The sequence below is a fragment of the Colius striatus genome, chromosome 2 (genome assembly GCF_028858725.1).
Source record: "Colius striatus isolate bColStr4 chromosome 2, bColStr4.1.hap1, whole genome shotgun sequence".
Taxonomy (NCBI): domain Eukaryota; kingdom Metazoa; phylum Chordata; class Aves; order Coliiformes; family Coliidae; genus Colius; species Colius striatus.
Window position 1 is genome coordinate 115,415,917 of NC_084760.1, and position 18,373 is coordinate 115,434,289.

At 43.6% G+C, this 18,373-nt stretch overlaps 1 protein-coding gene across 2 annotated transcripts in view; it reads right to left on the reverse strand.

Moving 5' to 3' along the window:
* The window catches only part of MACROD2 (mono-ADP ribosylhydrolase 2), an 858,454-nt gene extending 841,651 nt beyond the window's left edge, over positions 1-16,803 (reverse strand). For both annotated transcript variants that reach the window (XM_061989226.1, XM_061989225.1), the window contains exons 1-2: positions 16,574-16,803; positions 12,586-12,702 (exon numbers count right to left, since the gene is read on the reverse strand). In XM_061989226.1, coding sequence (XP_061845210.1) covers positions 12,586-12,702; positions 16,574-16,619 — 163 coding nt within the window. In that variant the 5' untranslated portion in view covers positions 16,620-16,803. The remainder of the gene's footprint in view (positions 1-12,585; positions 12,703-16,573) is intronic.
* Positions 16,804-18,373: the final 1,570 nt, after the last annotated feature.

Below are 18,373 nucleotides of genomic sequence, written 5' to 3' on the forward strand. Positions count from 1 at the left end.
GTATATTCTGTGCACTCTTCCCTTCAGTGCCTTCTTTTTTTAATGCTTTGTTTTTACAAGTGTCTTGTACAGATTTAAAGTGATAAACTATTAGCAATTACTAACCTCACATATAACACAGTTTTCCATTCCATTTGTTTCTGCATAGGCTTATGGAGCATTAAAAGAGACAGATTGTACGATGTGTTACATTGCGTGCCTGCTTCTACTCCTACTAACCGTGGATGATTGTACAGGAAAGGCAATTGCTTATCTAAATCAAGATAAGGATTATTTCCATATGTTCCATCACCAGGGGGAAAGCATCCACAGATGCACTCTAGTACTTCAGATTTGTAGTACAGATTTGCTCTATTACTTCTTGGACTTGAACAAGATCAGAACCTGAGCACGAGAAAGAAACATCTGTTGCAGACAAATCACTCTCTACCTAGCCAAAAATGCAGCACAACATGCACTTGATGATGAACCAACACCTTCTCCCTAGCTGCACGCTCTGCCAATATGCTCCGTTTCCATTAATTACCAAGTAACGTAATTGAATTAGCTGAGCACTATAGCCAAGTACAGAGCTTAGGAGGCATGCAGACACCACAAAGCACAGAACAGATGAGGTTAGGGGGAACCTCTAGAGATGTCAAATCCAACCTCTACACTCAAAGCAGGGTCACTACAGCAAGTTGCCCAGTACCCTCTCCCGGTTGGATTTTGAGTATCTCCAAAGCCAGAGACTCCAACACCTCACTGTGCAACCCGTGCCGGTGCACAGCCACCCTCACTCTGTGTTTTTATTTTCTTACGCTCAGAAAGAATTTACTCTTCCAACTTGTGAACACTGTCTCTTATCCTATCACTGTGTACAGCCGAGAAGAGCCTGGAGCCATGTTCTTTACACCCTTCTATCACATGTTTATAAACATTGATCAGATTCCATCTGGGGTGTCTTTTCCTCAAGCTAAAGCCTAGCTCTCTCAGCCTTTCTTTGCAGAAAAGATGCTCCAGCCCTTTAATCACCTTTGTGGCCCATCAAGCACACTTTCCACTACCAAGAAATTTGCTGAGGTTGCACTCTCCCATCTTCCAGGTGAGGAGGTCATGGTATCTCCCATTCAAGGCTTTTCAGGATGTGTGAAATATCCCCAATCTGATGACATGAGCATCACGATATCCTCTAGTTAACTGAGGAGCCCACATCCAATGAACCACACCATAACTAAGTTCAATAGTGCTACAACAGTTCTCTGAAGCTACTGGAAAAAACCCAGAATAACTCATAGTCCAAGTTAAATGTAGCAATATGGCTATCAGCAGCCCATGAACAGGGCTGGAAGTGGGAGCCTCTTCTTTTCAGACACGATTGAATTAGAGCCTCTGAAGACTATATTACATATTGAAGAGAGAAAGAGAAAAAAACAGCCAGTCAGTCTTAACAATCCACACAATGCTCATACCAAATACAGTTATTGCTGTGTTACAAAGGTCTTGCATAGTTCATGTTCCAGCCTTTTCCTCACTTGATCCCACACGGCTCTCTCCATCCCCCAAAAATAAAACTGAGAGGTAAAAGAAAAACCCTTTAAGTCTGGGAACATTGGACAGAGAGAATGGAGAAGCCTGTCCTGTTTCTGAAGTTTTTGTAAAACAAGAGAAGGATTGATAGGGAGTGCAAAGGTACTAAAGTTTGAGAAACTAACAACAACAAACAAGGAGAATAAGAAATGGAACACATTCTCGATTCTGATTTGTGATGCAACCTGGTCTGCAGGGACACACAATTGACAATTCATAAATCAAAGTCTTCTCACTTCAGCAGCATGCACAGTGACAGGAAAGACACGACACAAGTAGGCTGAGGCCCTAGGGTATTTGTGTGTTTAGGTGGAGAGTCAGCATCTACATGCTATGCTTGCTTCTGCTGGCTTGAGATTCCGTGATTCAGGGTCTGTAAGAATAGCTGCTGGTTTAGCTGTGACCCAGAAGCTGCTGTGCTTGGTGTATTTGAAGAAACTCGTTCAATCACTGTCATCTTCTATTGTTGGGTTGTTTTTTTTAATGTGACCCTTCAGAGGGATTCAAGATTTTGCGACTATATATTGGAATAAAACTGCTGTTGCAGAGCATGTTTACTAAGTTCTTGCCCAAGACTGATTATCAGTACTTCAGTCTGAGGGATATCAAGAATTTCAATACACACATCTTTCTTCCAGAAGGGCAGGGCAAGTTGCACTGAAATGCATTGCATGATCAACCCAAGGTCAGAGGGGAATCAAGAACTGCACTGCATCTTCTCCAACTGAATTCCTACTTTCTAACTCCCTTCTACTACAGCAAACTTGTAATTTACAACAGAAGTTCAAAAACTGAGAGAAAACACGCATTACAGCTCTTTAGATCACTGTTCATTACCTCACAGAAACATCTTGATACTTTTCTGTAAAGGAGAGTAGGTGATGCCACTTTACTAGATCTCTTCAAAGGCAAAGCAGATCACCTTTTACTGTAAGAGTTGTGTCTTGGTAGTATCCCAGCATTCATACAACTACTCCTGTGATGCTCAAACCAACCCACCACCTTCTGCAATAACTATGAGCCTTAATCCAAAACTTACACTACCAGCAGGACAGTATTCCTTCATTCGGCTTTAGGAACAGTCTGAAAAAAAAATGCCTTTCCTTGAGCAGCCAGGTATTTGTTCTTCGGCAGCACGCCCTTACCAGGAAGTGAAAACCCGTTTTTAGTAGGTGTGAACAGCACACACAGCATCACCCAGAATTACAATAAGTTTATAGTGAGAAACCACAAATTCATTAGCTTTCATTCATTAGCTCACTAAGCAGTCAATTTTTACTCCACGCTCTGTGCTTTTCTGAATTCCCTATGCCATTGCTAAGCAACAGCTTCTCTACTTGAGCATTACAGGCTTTTGTAGAACTTGCTGAGAAGCTTCGAAACAAAAAGTTACTACCAGCAAACTATGAAACTTCTGCAAAGCTGTCAGTAAGTATTTCACAGCATTATCATTCAGGAACCTCTCTGCATGAGATATAACAATAACTGCTTACCAGATAGGAGCAAGAACTTAATTGTTCTACTACCAGGAGACACATCAGTAAGATTTCCTGCATGTACAAAAGATAATGTTTTTTGCATTAAGACACTGGGCTTGGGTCACACTTTCCTTGCAGCAGTCCCCCCTCCTCTGCTCCCCAAGATACCCCATGTAATTTGCTACCCTGAAAACAATAGGCCTTCAGCCCAAACAATGAGATACAAAAGAAAGTCTTCAATATTTGAAGAGGACTCCACCGTGACCCATCAGGGCTGTGCATCACACTTGATTACTTCCAGGACTTGAAAAATACGAAGTAATACAAACTCACAAGCAATTACAAACTCACTAGCAGTTAGAAGACAGACTTAGCTCTAGTTTGTTCTGCATGTCTACCTGGAAAAAAAGACACACCAAACCTCAAAGTTCTTAAGTCAATATAGGCAATATATTGGTGTGCACTGCCTGTTCTGACTGGATTTAGTTATTTGCAGTAAACTTACAAATCTTGTCCTGCAAGAACTCTGGCAGCAATGCAGAAAGGATAAGTCTATTTTTTCTTTACATATAACTGATCCATACTCTCAGTGACAGTTATGTCAAGGCTGAGGTTTGCTTTCAGCTGAGGTAGAGTCATTGAGTATTCCCACAGAAGGACAGCACTGTAACACACAGCATGGTTGTACAAAAGCAGTGTCTTCTTTAAAAAAAAAGTACCTTACTCATACAAAGATGACATCAAGCATACAAGAAAAGATCCAACACAAGCTGAACTGCAACTATAAGTCACATTTGTACAGCAAATGAAAAACAGTAGGTTACAACACCTTTACAGACTAATCATCAGCACCAAAGAGATAATCAGAAAGGGGCATACTTGCATAAACGAGCCTCTGTGAAAAAGCATCGAGTGGGATAAGGCAGATAAATATTTTAAAGCAAGACAGATGTGCAACTAGTTCCAAACTTTCTTCATATTTGCATTATAGATAGACAGAATCTTTTGGACAAGATCTTCTTCATAAACCACAAAACAGTGCCTCCTCATGAACTCCTAGAGATGCCATTAGTGCAAAGGTACACATGGAGAACTACTTCTGCTTTCAGAAATAAACGTATTGGTTACACCAGCACAACACTAAGAGGTATAATTTTTCACCACGTGCATTCTGCAGCATCCTATCCACAAAAAAAACCATCTGGAAACTCAGGTAAAGGCCCTTCTGACACCCGTTTCTACAAACATGCCCAGCCAACAGGCAACAGCTGCAAGTTGCAGGACCTTTTCTGTACACTAAGATTATGGTTCCTCCTTCCCCTTGTTTACATAAGAAATACTTCTTACTGAAATGGAGCCACACATAAAATTGTCATTTCTAGGGGTTTTAAACTTCTATTTTGCATAGATTTAAATAGAAACTGGATTGTTTAGCCTTCTCTCCAGCACAGAAGATGCAATAAACACGTCTGCGTGCAGCACTTCCTACAGGGCTAAGGAATTCTGTCAACTGGATTTTCCAATGGCATATCAGCCAGATGCCCTCTCACAGAGAAAGCCACCCATCACTTCACATAGTAAGTACTACAACAACTCATTTAGACGTTAGCTGGTTTGTTAGAGACATTTCTAAGTGGTGAGCAGTTCTGCTCTAGTGAACCAAGAAAAGGAAATCAAGCTGATCGGGTTTCCAATGATTGGGTTTTTAACACATGTACAATCAAGGGTTTAATTGTGCATGAAGCAAAGCAGCTATGCATGAAAGTTGGCTAATACGATACAAAAAGAGAGCTCAGTGAGCTTAAACTGCATCAGCAATGCCCCCACCTTATCAAGCACATTAAATCAGGATCTTTAGGTGCTGGTTAGCTTTCAGACTTCATGAAAGCCTCCCGTATCCAGAGAGCAGCAGTTGACAGGCCTGCTCTGTGTGATCACTAATTATTACTACTTCGACCAGCGAATCCTGGTTGAAGCAATAGTTCAGCACTTTTGTGAATGTCTGTCACATTAAGACAAGGCAGACCTGTCTGTCTCTTCAAGAGAGGCTCACAAGTCTTATGCAAAAGGACATTAGTTTTTCCTACCTACACTTGAACTGAAGATACCCAAAACTCATGTAGCCAGTCGATAGGGTTAACAGGTCTACGCTAGTAAGCCATGACAAGAGTATAATTTAACAACTTGATCTTGGCCTCATCTTTACCATAGACACATGGCTTCTAGTCAGGCTGGCACACAGGCTCACATCTGTCTGCAAAAGACTGTGAGGACATATGCCACAATCCATCATAAATTATAGATCAGGGCTTTAGCCAAGCTACCCTTCTGAGCCAAACTAGATGACTTAATGAAACTATCTTTGAAGAGCAAGACATAAACTGGGGATTTGATCCTGCAAACCCCACGCTTAAAACAAGCTCACTCTCTATACATAAAAATAAGAACAAAAGAAGAAGTGACATATATATACACCAACACAAATTATTGGAAACTTGAAGGTATAACCTATTACTTCTCCCCCTGCATATATTAAACTACCTCATTCCTTCTTCTTTCCCTCAGCAGTCAAGAACAGGAGACAAGTCAGCCACTGAAAAACACCAGGCTGGAACTTGATAAACCCTACACTTTCTCAGTGATTTCTGAGGAACAGCACATACCGACTCGCAGCATCACTGCTGCCACAGCCATCCTTGCTAACACAACCTTAACAGGTCTGCCAGCTGCAGCACACTGCGTCATCCGACTTTCTCACTTGGGCTCCTGCTTCCTTAGGAATCTCTGTACAAAACTTCAGTACACAGTGATGTTCAGTGACTACAGGGAAAATAAAGGATTATTTCTCACATTGCATGGGACAGAAGCTTGGGAGTTATCAATCTAGTGAAGACACACACCAGTACTTAAACATCAGAAATAATCTTTCTGGCAAGAAACGTGCTTAACTTCCTTTTGTATCCCCACCTACTATTAGTCTCTCAAAGACACTGAGAGCTTGCAGAGTTTCAATAAGGACAGCAATTTATTCTTGAGAGGAGCATCTTCTCCTATGGTTATCTCTTGCCCCCCCAAGGAGCTGCCTGCCACTAGAGATAAGAGAGTTCTCTCAGCTGCATGCAGAAGGGCCACAAAATGATAACTCTATCAAGGACCTGGATTAGCTTAACATTGTGTAGAAGGTAACTTGTTAAAAAAAAAAATCACGGCACAGCAGCTTAAAGATAAGTCATCATCTTAATTACATCAAAGACAAGTGATTTACTTTCTTAGAGAGGATTAGCTACACTGGATTATGTGTTCTTAAATCTATATAAACAGCTGATTTTTTTGCTTTTTAATAATCATTTCACACTTGTAGAAAGCAAGATTTTTTTGTTGTTGTTTTTTTCCCCAAAACACTTTAAAGTGTAATGCAAGGGTCATCTCTGACAGCTAATCCATCCTATAAAGGTTACATGCACGCAGCTCACCAAGGAATTACAAAGTCAATTGAAGATGTATTGGTGCTTTTTATTTACTGTCGGTTCCCTAATCCCACCTCCCCCATACTAAACATATTGCTTTATCCACTTACATCAGGGATATCACTAACTAGAACAATATTTGACTCTTAAAAACAAACCAACTCCCTGCCCCCTCAAAGCGTTATGTTTCAGTTTACACTGAAGTAAACTTCCACCTGAAGAGTTTTTCCCACCTCTGTGCTGTGCACGGCTATCTTTGGAAAGAAGAGCTGAAGTGTATGTTTAGGGAGACAGAAAGGTGTGTGGGGTCAGTAGATCACACGGTCAGATTTGGACCTCTCTGCAGCTTTGCATCTGTTCAGGACAGATCCTCAAAGGGCAGCCAAGAGCCTGGGAGAAGCAGAGCAGTCAGGGCTCTGGTTACTCCCTATCACCCCGGCAGCCTTTGAGAGATGTTGCAGCCAAACATAAACCACCTCAGCCTTAAAGTAATTCCACGTTATGCCCCAGGCAGACGGACTCCTGGACACTTCTAAAAGACTAAAAAGCTGCAAGTGTAGTTTGCTATTGTTACTGCTCCCATTCCTTTGCTGTTTCCTTAATAGATGCATAACATGGACAGACAGCAGAAATGAGCAAACAGATTTATAGCCACTTCCACAAAAAGCATGTTGTTTCTTAAGTATTCCACACATTTCATTACCATGATCTTCACACAGTCCACAGAAGCCACAGATGTTAAGTCTTTCAGTGGAGCTCCTCCAGCTATAACACACAGTAATTAATAACCAGGGATCTCCACACATATCTAAAACACATTTTTCTAACCTTACCTACACTCATCTTCGAGAGACCTTGTGATAAAACATTTAGCATGACTATGACCGAGAAGGACACAAGCAAATACAGCACGAGTTTAAGCAAAAGCAGCAACTCACATTCAAGGCCATGGCTAATAGCAGGAGATTCTGAACCCTGGCAGATAAATTAATACAGATTTTTGTGTAAACTCACAAGAAAAACCGTTGCACTGTGAACTTAACCTAAGAGATCCAGCGGCAAAAGAGCCGTTTTCTTTGACTGACGGATAGCAAGCACCACACTGAGCTAAGATGTCTTGATTTACTTTCATCCTTGTCACTCAGCTAGAAAACATTCTAGAGACAGTTGTTAAAGTCACTGTAAGGAAAAAGAAAATACAAGCTGATGGACAGTGTTTTGGGTGGGGGGATGGTCTCAAAGCTTACTGGTTTCACATAGCTATTACAGCCAAAACTTGTTGTCTGTCAGGCAACTTTTGACAGTCTTAATGCTCTAGTAGAAAGTCATTTCTTCTTCTGTATAACTCACTGAAAATACTTAGTGGTTTAGAGAGATGCTATTTATCACTTGTAGATGTCTGGCTGAATTTCACTGCAGCTTAGTAGAGGCATTACTTTCCAAAGGCTGTTTGATGATTGTCGCCTTGATTGCTATCTCCTGCAGGACAGATATTCACATCAAACAGGGCCACATGGAGATGCCCTGAAAAACCCAGTATTACCTGTGGTTAGTTAACCATCTCAGGAAATGGTGGACAACAGAGCACAGTAGTACCACACACTTTGCTTTTCAGCACGAAACATTTCGAGTGGCTCATCTAGATGCTTTGTCTCTAATCTTTTGTCAATTCACTGTGACTATTTAGAAACCCAGAGATTCATACTACAAAGATGTTTTTATTAGATCTAAATCTTACTATTACACATAAAGCCTACAGTGTTAAAGTAGATTAATTTTAATATAGTTTGAACCATATCATTTTCTAAAAATACAGCAGATTAAGAAAACCCAGAGGATGCCAAAACGTCTAAATATAGTGCAAGATTTGCTTTGAAAAGGGAACTGAAGACCTTTTGTGGCATTTCATCATAAAAATAGAGAAACTCAACAGTTACTGTGTCCCTCCATTTTAACTCCATCCCATCAAAAGTAGATCTTAGCATTAGTAAGATCTTTAGTCTATAATATTGCAATTTTCTGGGAACCACTGCTATACCACTGAATCCCAGGGGCTGAGAGAGTCATCAGGACCGTCACCTGCCTTGACTGAAACTATATCATCTATTCTGTCTTATGAATTATCCCATTTTTCTCCCAGTGACACACAAAACTCAGTGACAAAAGAATTCTCAAGACCTTAACTTTTCAAAAGGCTTTCGAGAAAAAGTTTTCTGAAGTCATCTCTCACAGAACAGTAAAGCCATCGTGGGGAATAACTGTGTGTCCAAGAAAAAGCTCATATATGTATTTAACTCAAACAAACACTCTATTTTTTGGTCTACACGGTGGCATTTAATTCACCAAGCTGCACAAAGTATTAGTTAGCACTGCTGTACAGGATGGGGACATAGTATAAAGTGGTATATAACAAATAGCATTGAAATCAAGGTTTACAAATTCCAGAGCTTCAGAAAACAAGTCCATTATTCACATGTTGGCAGGAAGAAACATTACTTTCAAAGGACATAATAGGACAGATTAGATGTGTCTGCCTTTGCTGAATCTGAAAAATAAGAGGTGGGAGGAATGATGGATTACAGTAGATATGTACCACCCAGACCTGTGTGATAGGCTCGTTCTTTGTTTCCAAACTTCACAACTCTTCATTTCCTTAATAACCACAGTTAAAACAAAGATGCTGATGCTTACAAAAGTACTTCAAGAACAGTTTAGGGTTTTCCCTTCCTACCATACCCTCTGACACTGAAGACAGATTTGTCAACAGTAACAGCGTTTCAATACTTGTTCTCTGAAGTCCACTTGTTCAGCCTGACAAGTCGTATGCCAACATAGTCCTCCTGGAAATGCACATACCCACATCAGCTTGCTTTTCTCAGATCAGTGCAGTGGGCACCAGGCTTAGTCCCTACATTCCACATTGTGCTGCTCTCTGTCCCTTGCCACAATCAAAAAGCATCAGAAATAATCAACCAAACTCCATGCCACAACACTCACCATCTTAATTTCTTATGGCTAGTCATGTCTGTAAGAGGAGACCTTGAAATACTGCAGGTACAGGTTCTTGGTTTAGTCACAGAAAAGTAAAACAAACACAAATAACTACACAGCTGCTTTCAACTTCCAAATGTTATCAAACACCTCCTCTGCCACAAAAAAGAAGAAAAAGACAAAGCCCTTGTCAGCTGTCATTCAGAATTCCTTAACTTCACTCCTCAGAAGCCTTTACCTTATTACACATCCCTCTGTTATAAAGGCTGCCAGCCTTGCCAAAATTCACCTAAACATCAATTTATTCCAAGCTCTACTGGTTTTCTTCAGAGTTTAGTTCTGAACACAACTTCATACCAAAGGCTGGAGAAGGAGGAGTGGAGAAGAAATCCTTTCCTCCACAAACTATGGTACATTCTCCAAACTTGTCAATAAAGAGCATGCAGAGGTAGCACAGCAGTCAGGTTGGTTCCTTCCAGGTCATTTGAGTTTCAGCAGTGTCACACATCAATTTTGGACAATTTTGTGTTAAACTTCCCCATAACAAAATCATGTGCCTAACTGGTATATCCTAACACCCTCCAGGGCTCATTTGCATTTAAAAATTGGTACCATAAAGCTTTGATATTGTTCATCTGATTTTCTCCTAACAGGACAAAAATTTGTGTAGTACTGAACAGTTGAGTACCTACAGGGACTACTGCCAGCTCAGATGGCTCTTCTCCTACAGCTTCTTACTCCAGTGGCTGATTGATTGCACCTGCTTCATTTTATTTGTTCTCGGTTGCTTTCTTGATTTCTTCTCATCACTCTTCCCCAACAGCCGCTCCACACTTTACTCATCAGTCTCTTTTTTTTCACTGTATATAGTGTTGGAAGTAAATGGTAAATAATTTTTTCCACATTCCCCATCAGTTGCTCTTTTGGCTTATGAAACATAACGAAGATTTTGAGTTCACCCCTCCATCCTTCAGACCTCTCCAGTTTGTCACTGAAAGAAGCACCTTTCACTTGAAGAAAATATCAGACCTTGGGCATGGCATTGTGAAGTCACGCCTGCTTGCATCATATGTGGGGCTTCACTTGCTCTCTCCAGTGTCTCATTTAAGTTACACTAGCTGCCCTCTGTGTGTCCCAGTGTATGGAGCAGAAGTTTTCATCAGCAAGATAACTTAAATTTTAATTTTCCAGTGTTTGAGATCAGAAAAACTGTTCTTACACACTCTTGGCATCTTCAGAGTGGCGTCAACATTCAAGGCAAATAAAATCTCAAACAGATGCAGTAACAGTCACATTAATACACATACATCTTTCAATTGCACTGATCAGTTGAAATGTGGAAGCATTTCAGCAGCCTAACCTGCTCTAAGTTCACTGTTCCACACGGCTTATTGACAACAAATACATCAAAGAAAACAAGTGGCTGGATATTTCCCCCTGAACGTACAGTACACCAAAAGCTGCAAGCAGAGAAGTGCTTCAGCACAACTTTTGCCTTCCAGCATTTCTTTGCAGCAACAGAAAGAATGCAAGAACTGTACAAGAAAATAAACCCACCACTGCCATGATTCAATACCCACATATTAGACACTGACATTTCACTTATGTGAAGTGTAACAGCAAGCACAACATAAATCCACACCTTGTCAAGTTCAGCAGTCCCAGTAATACAAGATCTGTGATATTTAGTATGCTATATAGAACCTGAGTGTGGGGAGAATAAAAACACGGTTTAGGCTAAAAGGGATAAAGGTAAACCACATGATATACTGCATATCCCCTTGTACTAGAGGCCTTCAAAATGAACTGTGAAGAAGTCAAGCAATATCTTTTTATTTTTATGTTGCCTCTTTTTTTTCTAGATGGACACGCTTCTTGATATTGCAAGATATAAAATACCTACTCTAATGGGAGAAAGAGGGTTTGGGGTACTGTTGTAATACAGCTAGGCATCAGCATTGAAGAGCTCAGCAACCCATGACATAGTCTCACTTCAAAAGTCATCAGAGGTGCTTTTAGGAGTAGATGACAGCGTTAGCTGTTTACAACAAGGGCACCTGCAGACCTTCCAGCTCCTCCCAATTGTGCTAAAGTAAGTAGTACAGCTTTCATGTTTTTATAATAAACAGCTAATTAGTTCCATGCCTCATCTCACCTGGAGTACTGGCATAAAGATTGTGTTCACCTGCAGCCACAGGGTTACTCTACAGACCAGCTCACACAGGCCAGTATCTGCCCTTAATGATAAAAAAAGGGGTCAGAAAACTAGTGCTTTATCAGTAAAAGCAGGAAACTCTTGAGGACTCTGTTAAATCCCCCTCAAGAAATCCCCTTGGCTTCAGCCAAGTATGATAACAAGACGTACAAAAGGAGGAAAGTAGCTCAGAATTCTGTCTTCTTCCACACATGGAAGACAAACTAGACAAAGAATGAGGCACTGTTACAGAATTACAAACAGAACACAGAATTCTCTAAGGGAATCAGATTCTCATTTTCAGTCAGCTTCCACTGCTCTACTGGTGATCACAACTATGATAACACTGAACGCATCAAGAGAAGGGCAGTTAATTCAGGCCAGCCAATGTTCCTCAGTCCAAGAAAGCAGGCAGGACCGTAAGTGAAGCCTCAAATCCCATCTTTACCTATTTCTGGATTTTCAGAACACAACTTGCACACTGCCCCTCTGCTTTTCAGCCACCTACAAGAACAACACTATTTTGTCCAGATTTCCCATTCTATTGTGCTTGCTAAATTTCAAAGGCAAAGCTTATTAGACATGGCTGACTGCTGGAGTATCTGGAAAGTAACATTCATACAGAGCATGATTATTTTACATACTTAAGAGTATCAGTGTTATTATGACTCTGTCTGGGGACACTCACAGAATTAGTGGACACCAGTGAGGCTTTAAGGAATTTTTGGAGGTTTTTCCCTTCCTTGCTCCAGAAGTGCTCCTGTCCTTGTGCTAAGCTGCCTCTGTTAATAACAACGTGGGTTCTAAGTCTTGGCCTTCAGAAAAGTAACTTCAGACTGAGAAAAAAAATAGTCTTGTTAAAAAAATATTTCCCTGGTTTACTTACCATCACCTTCACTCTTACTTTTCAAGTCTTCCATCCATGTTGGGATATTTTTCAGTGCAACATAATCCCTTAAGTACTCTTTGCGTCTTTCTTCCAAGGTCATCTTCAGTAAACGCTCTGTTTAGGAGAAAGAGAAATACCACAAGTTTTGCAAGCTTTCATAAATTCTTGCACATTAGCCAAATAGTGACCAATTTGGTCTCCTTGAGGCAATCAAATGCCATTTCAGAGAACCCAGCATTGGTGATTCAATGAGTTCCAAGTAAGAGAAGCTAAACACAGTGCACGTAAACTGCATGTGCCTATTTCTGGCTATCCCAGTTCAGCAAAAAGAAATGTCTCTTCACACATTTCACACTGGATTTAAGGTGCTGCAGAATGGAACCTGGGGGTAAAGGTGAGCAAGCTGTAGAGATTTTTTTTGAACATATGATGGAGATACCACACTAGAACACGTGTGGATGGCTGTTTTCTCCTGAGGAAGTCATCACTTCTTTTTTCCAACATTGATTGAAAAGGTGAAGTCTCACAGATTGTACCATTATGACAGCTACTGCCAGCTTCACCCTGTTTCAGACCTTGCTGTACATGGACTAAGGTCTAAGATAAGCTAAAATAACCCCATCACCCAACACTGCAAACAACCCTGGCACTTCAACAAGGGCTGAACCTGATTTTTGCAGCCATGTCCTCTTTTCACTCCCCACCTCATCAAGGCTTAATATTAACTCAGCACAAGCTGCAGACCTTTCCCCCTTCCAAAAGAGACTGAGGGGGGCAACACACCAAACTGCAGAGCCTATCATGACACTTCCAATCAAGTTTCTGGGTCTATTTTACCAGTGGCCCTGTACTACTATTATGACACTACTAGTTTTTCCTGACACTTCAATCAGTAATAAATGGGTTTTGATGATTCAAGAGTTTTTAGGGGTGTATGCCCATATTATTTGCCTTTGGCATAAAAGACTAGATGGACATGAAGAGAAGATTTTCATCTTAAGTTAAAGGAGCTGTGAGCAAGTCGAACATGGACACTGCTTCTCAGATCAAAACCTCACAAAAAATCACTTACACTGAGGTTTGGTTTATTTGGGGTTTTATATTTTCAAAATCAAGTTTCCCATTTATGCAGGCTGCAACCAGCACAGTCTAATAACCAAAGGCAGGTTTTAACCACAGACCATTTTATCAAAATAAGCTCATGTTTTTGACAGTATCACCAGTTTCTTCTGTTGACAAAAACATTTCTTCTCCATTATTCAAGCTCGTTATCGTAACTGGATATTTACTGATGTCTAAGTAAAGCTAATGTGATTAGGATCACCACTATGCTCAACAGACATGCACTTAACTCCATCACTTGATCTTCACAGATCCAATACACCAAGTATTTAAAGTGCATGTTAGAACTACTACAGAAAGGCGAACCCAAGGGAGCACGAGTCTGCACGTCTGAGGTTTGAGGGACTAACAAACAGAAGATTGACTGCCTTTTGCTGAAGGGGTGACAGAGACAGTTCTACGCCTTCAAAACATGAGCTCCTTTCTTTAGGAAGGTTTTATAAAACTTTGCCCTTTCCAGTCAGTAGCAAAAACTTCAGCTGAGTCTTAATTATGCACAAACCTCCTGGAAGATGCTTCCAATGGAAGCCTTGGAGCCTTAGCTCCAAGTACACTTTTCTGCCTGTGGTTTTATCAACTGCCTTTGAAAGTTTGCAGGCAGAACAATCCAGTGTCTAAGACTCTGAAATCAACTTCAGTTCTGCTCCTGTTCTGTTTCAGCTGTCCTCAAGCAAGATTCACCCTGGGAGAACGTGGACCAGCCCTTAATTACCAAGAAAGTAATTAAGAAAACTGAGCGTATTGTCAGTGGGTTTGAACTCAATTCTTTAAAAAGTACTGATTTGCAAAAAGCTATTCAGAATATAAAAGACTGCGGAATTGCACTCAGAGCTTCACGGTAAGATGAGAAACAGTGAACACAGCCAACTTTACAGGGCATTCAAGGAACACCTGAAAAAGGCAAAAGCAGACGTCAGGAAAGATTTTATTTCGAAACTGCAATTTCAGTGGGAAAGATGAAGTTAGGCTCCTAAAGTTTTGCTCTCTAGTAAAGAAGGTGCTTGCTAAAAAGAGTCATTCAGAGTGCTAAAAGCTGAAGAGCAGTACCAATAATCAACACACTTTCTTTTTTTTTTTCCTGCCCTCCTCACGCAAAACACCCAGGGCCAGCATCATCAGCATGGTGCTGGAAAGCAGCTCCTAGAGCAGAAGACTGGCAAATGCGACTCGCTCTTACTAAGCAAAGAGACATCGAGTTCTGGCCAGCTAGCAGTCATAAACACGCTTCTCTGGATAGAAAAACCTCACCAGCAATCACAAGCTCTGGTTTGCATTCGGTAATATCACTGTACTGATGGAGACCACCATCCTCACAGCTGATTAAGATAACTGAAGTATGCCCACAGCTCAGGCCTCCAGCTTACTCTCCAGCCCCTCCAACTCAACTCTCCTTATCGAGGGTCCAAATCCGCTTGCCAGGCTATGAATTCACACAGTTAGCAGCAAAGCTGGAAGAGACAGGTCAGAGAACCAGAAAAACTCACCAGAGCCTTCCAGAAACCTTTCCCCATCTACCTCCTGCACAAAACCAGTGTTTTGTGAAGGTAACGACATACAGCATTAAGAACCCACAAAGTTATAGCTAATCACACGCCAACACCACTTTGAGAACACATAAATGTCTCTTGAAAACAGAAACTTAAAACACTTTGTAGATATTTATTGTCTCACCTTAACAATAGGAACATGATTTTTAAGACAGGTTTGAAAGAAAAAAAGTACTGAACAAAACTTGCTTCGTTCTAGAACAGTGTAATGGAGACAGCTAACCTGCAGAGATACCTGTTTCTTTGTGTTTTAACAATTTTTTCCTTAGAAATACGCATTTGACTTCTGCCACGGACTAAAAGGATGAATCCTATCCTTTGGTCTTGTACCTTCCTGGCTTCAGACATATCACACAGCAGTGAGGGTGAAAAGAAAGAAAACTTAAAACGTGACCCTCTGGCGTGTTTTTCTTCCTTTCCTCCACATAAAATTGTAGATTATTCATATAGACGCCAGGAAAGAAACATTTCCTCTTAGACCATGTAAATATACTTCCCCACTGTGTGAATTTATCTTAATTTTTATGTTGCTCTCCACATGATCAAGACAGAGTACCAAAATAGCAAGGTCTGCATAAAATGCTTGTCCCATGGTTTTCATGCTCTGGAGTTTGACGCTGGGGTTTTATAAACTGGGGCAACATAGGGTGGGAGTCCTTAAAAAAACTGAAAATACAACATTTCTTAGAGAGCTCCCATACGCCAAACGTTTCACCACGTCTGATCAACGCTAGAAGCTAAGCTCAAGTGCATTACACCACTGATACCAATAACCATGATTTTTCTTTGGAAAATGCATGCGTTAAAACGAAGAAAGGCACGTTTTGACGGCATGTGCCTAACTTTTCGGCCTGAAGTATTTCCACAAGGTGACTCGGGGGCGGGCAGCCCTGAGGAGAGGGGCCGTTCCCGCCCCGTTCCCCTCAGCCCCAGCGCCCTCCTGCTCGCGGCAAAGTTCGTCACCGATAACCCGGGCGGGAAGGGGAAAACACCCCTAAACCCCGCACAGCCAGTGTTCCCATCGCCTCTCGGCAGCCCCCCGAGAGACGAGGGGACCCTGGGCGGGAGGGGTTTGGAAGTGTTTCAGATAGAAGACCTGAGGGCAAGAACGGACAGGACGGAGCACCTCCCCCCTCCCCCACCCTGTCACCTCAGCCCCGGGCGGCGGGAAGCGCCGCCGAGCACCCCGCGGCGGGCAGGCGGCGGCTCTGAGGGGCTCAGACCTCCCCCCGAGCCCCCCTCACGGGTCGACGTGAGGTAAAGGCGGGAGAAGCGGGCCCGGGCCCGGTACCGGACGGCGGGAAGGGCGAAAATACCTTTCTCCTCCCGCCAGAGCTTTTTCCGCTTGTTGCCGGGGTACATGGTGGAGTGGCTGGCAGCGGCTTTGAGCTGCAGGTTCCCCAGGCTCACGAGGGGGTGGACGAGACGCCGCGCCAGAGCCGACCGCTACCGACGCCGCGCGCCGCTGGCGGCTGCCGCTGCTGGTGCTGCTGCTCCCTGCCGGCTTCAGCTCCGCGCCCGCCGCCCGGCTCCGCACGGCGCCCGTCAGCTGGGTCACGCCTCGCTCTAACCCGACACCCCCGCAGCGCCCGCCTCCCTCCCCGCCGCCCGTTGGCTCCGGCAGACGCCGCTCAGCAGCCCCCTCCTCCGCCCGCCGCCGCCGGACCGGGCCCGGGGGAACGCACCGGCCAGTAGGGCCCTGAGCGCGGCGGCGGGGCGAGCGATGCCGCCGGGACCAGGGGCAAGATGGGGTGCGGGGGAACGCTGCGGAGGGTCGCGGCGGTCGGGCAGGTGTGGTGGGTGCTTGGGTGTGACAGTGGCCGCTCTGCACGGCAGCAGTGGCGGCAGCGGCGCGGCGCTCGGTGTTCGCCGCGGGGAGCGAGCGAAGGAGGGAGGGAGGGAGGGAGGGAGTGGGCACCCCCCCCGCTTCCACCGCCCCGTCCCGCCCGCCGCCGCCGCCTCCCTGCCCCGCCTCCTCCGCGGGGGCGGAGCACAGCGCCCTCTGCTTCCGGGTTGCTGGCCGGTACCGAGCGCGCCGCCCATTGGCCAGGAGGGCGGGAGCCGTTGCTAAGCGACGGCGTCGGGGCCCGGCGGGAGCGCGGCCTGCGCGCCGGGGAGCGGGGGGCTACCGCGACCGGCCCGGCCCAGCCCTCCGCTCCCGGAGCCTCCCGGGCCTCCGCCGCAGCGCGACCGGCACCGCAGGCTGCGGGAGGACGGGGAAACAGCTGCCACGGTCGGTTTAACAGTAGGTGGCAGAGTGACGTTCCCGGAGCGGGGGGCTCTGGCGGCGCACGGACGCGCGGTGAGGAACGGCGCTCGCTGCTGCACACCCGCACCTCGAGCCAGGGCAATGTCCACGCCGGGACCGAAGGTCAGGGGAGGAGGGGCTTGGCCTCTCCTTCTCGCTCCCTTTTCCTTACCCAGATTCGGTTTTTCCGTGTATAAATAAACACACAAGCTGCTGTCTTGGCATCCACGGGGAGGCCATGGTGGGAAAGAGAGGTCTGGCTTAAGTCCAGCACAGGACGGTGTTAGCTGAAAGGGTACATTTTTCATGTAAAGTCATACAGAGAGTACCTTACACGCTCCTTCCTGGCAAGAACCGGCTTTTCTTTGTTGATACGCTCTTTTGCTCCACCTGTAACAAAGAAAGGTGAGGCACAACGCAGCAACCTCTCGCTTTCTTTTATCACAGTTTCTGAGAAAGGCATTAGTGGCACTTCTGTACACTTCACACTGTGTGAGGGACTACTCGGTTTATCTGCTAACCAGTTAAAAATCAGACTACAAAGCATATGTAAATATTCATATTAGATCACCTCTTAAGGCTATGTTACTCTCTTCTACCTTTGCTAGAATTCTCTCTGCCCAGGTGATGTGCTTTGGTAGCCCGAGCAGTTTTCTCCTCTTGATAATAAAAATGAGAGAAAAGCCAACAGGTAAACAGGTATTTTTTTTAAATGTACCTTTAAATCATGTTTGCTTGTATGATGTGGAGCAAATATTTGAACCTAAATGCTAGATCACTGCATATTTACCAAGCTACTGAATATTCTGAATATTCTAGTGTCCTGTGGGATCTGTCCTACTTTGTATAAATCAATGTTTATTGGACC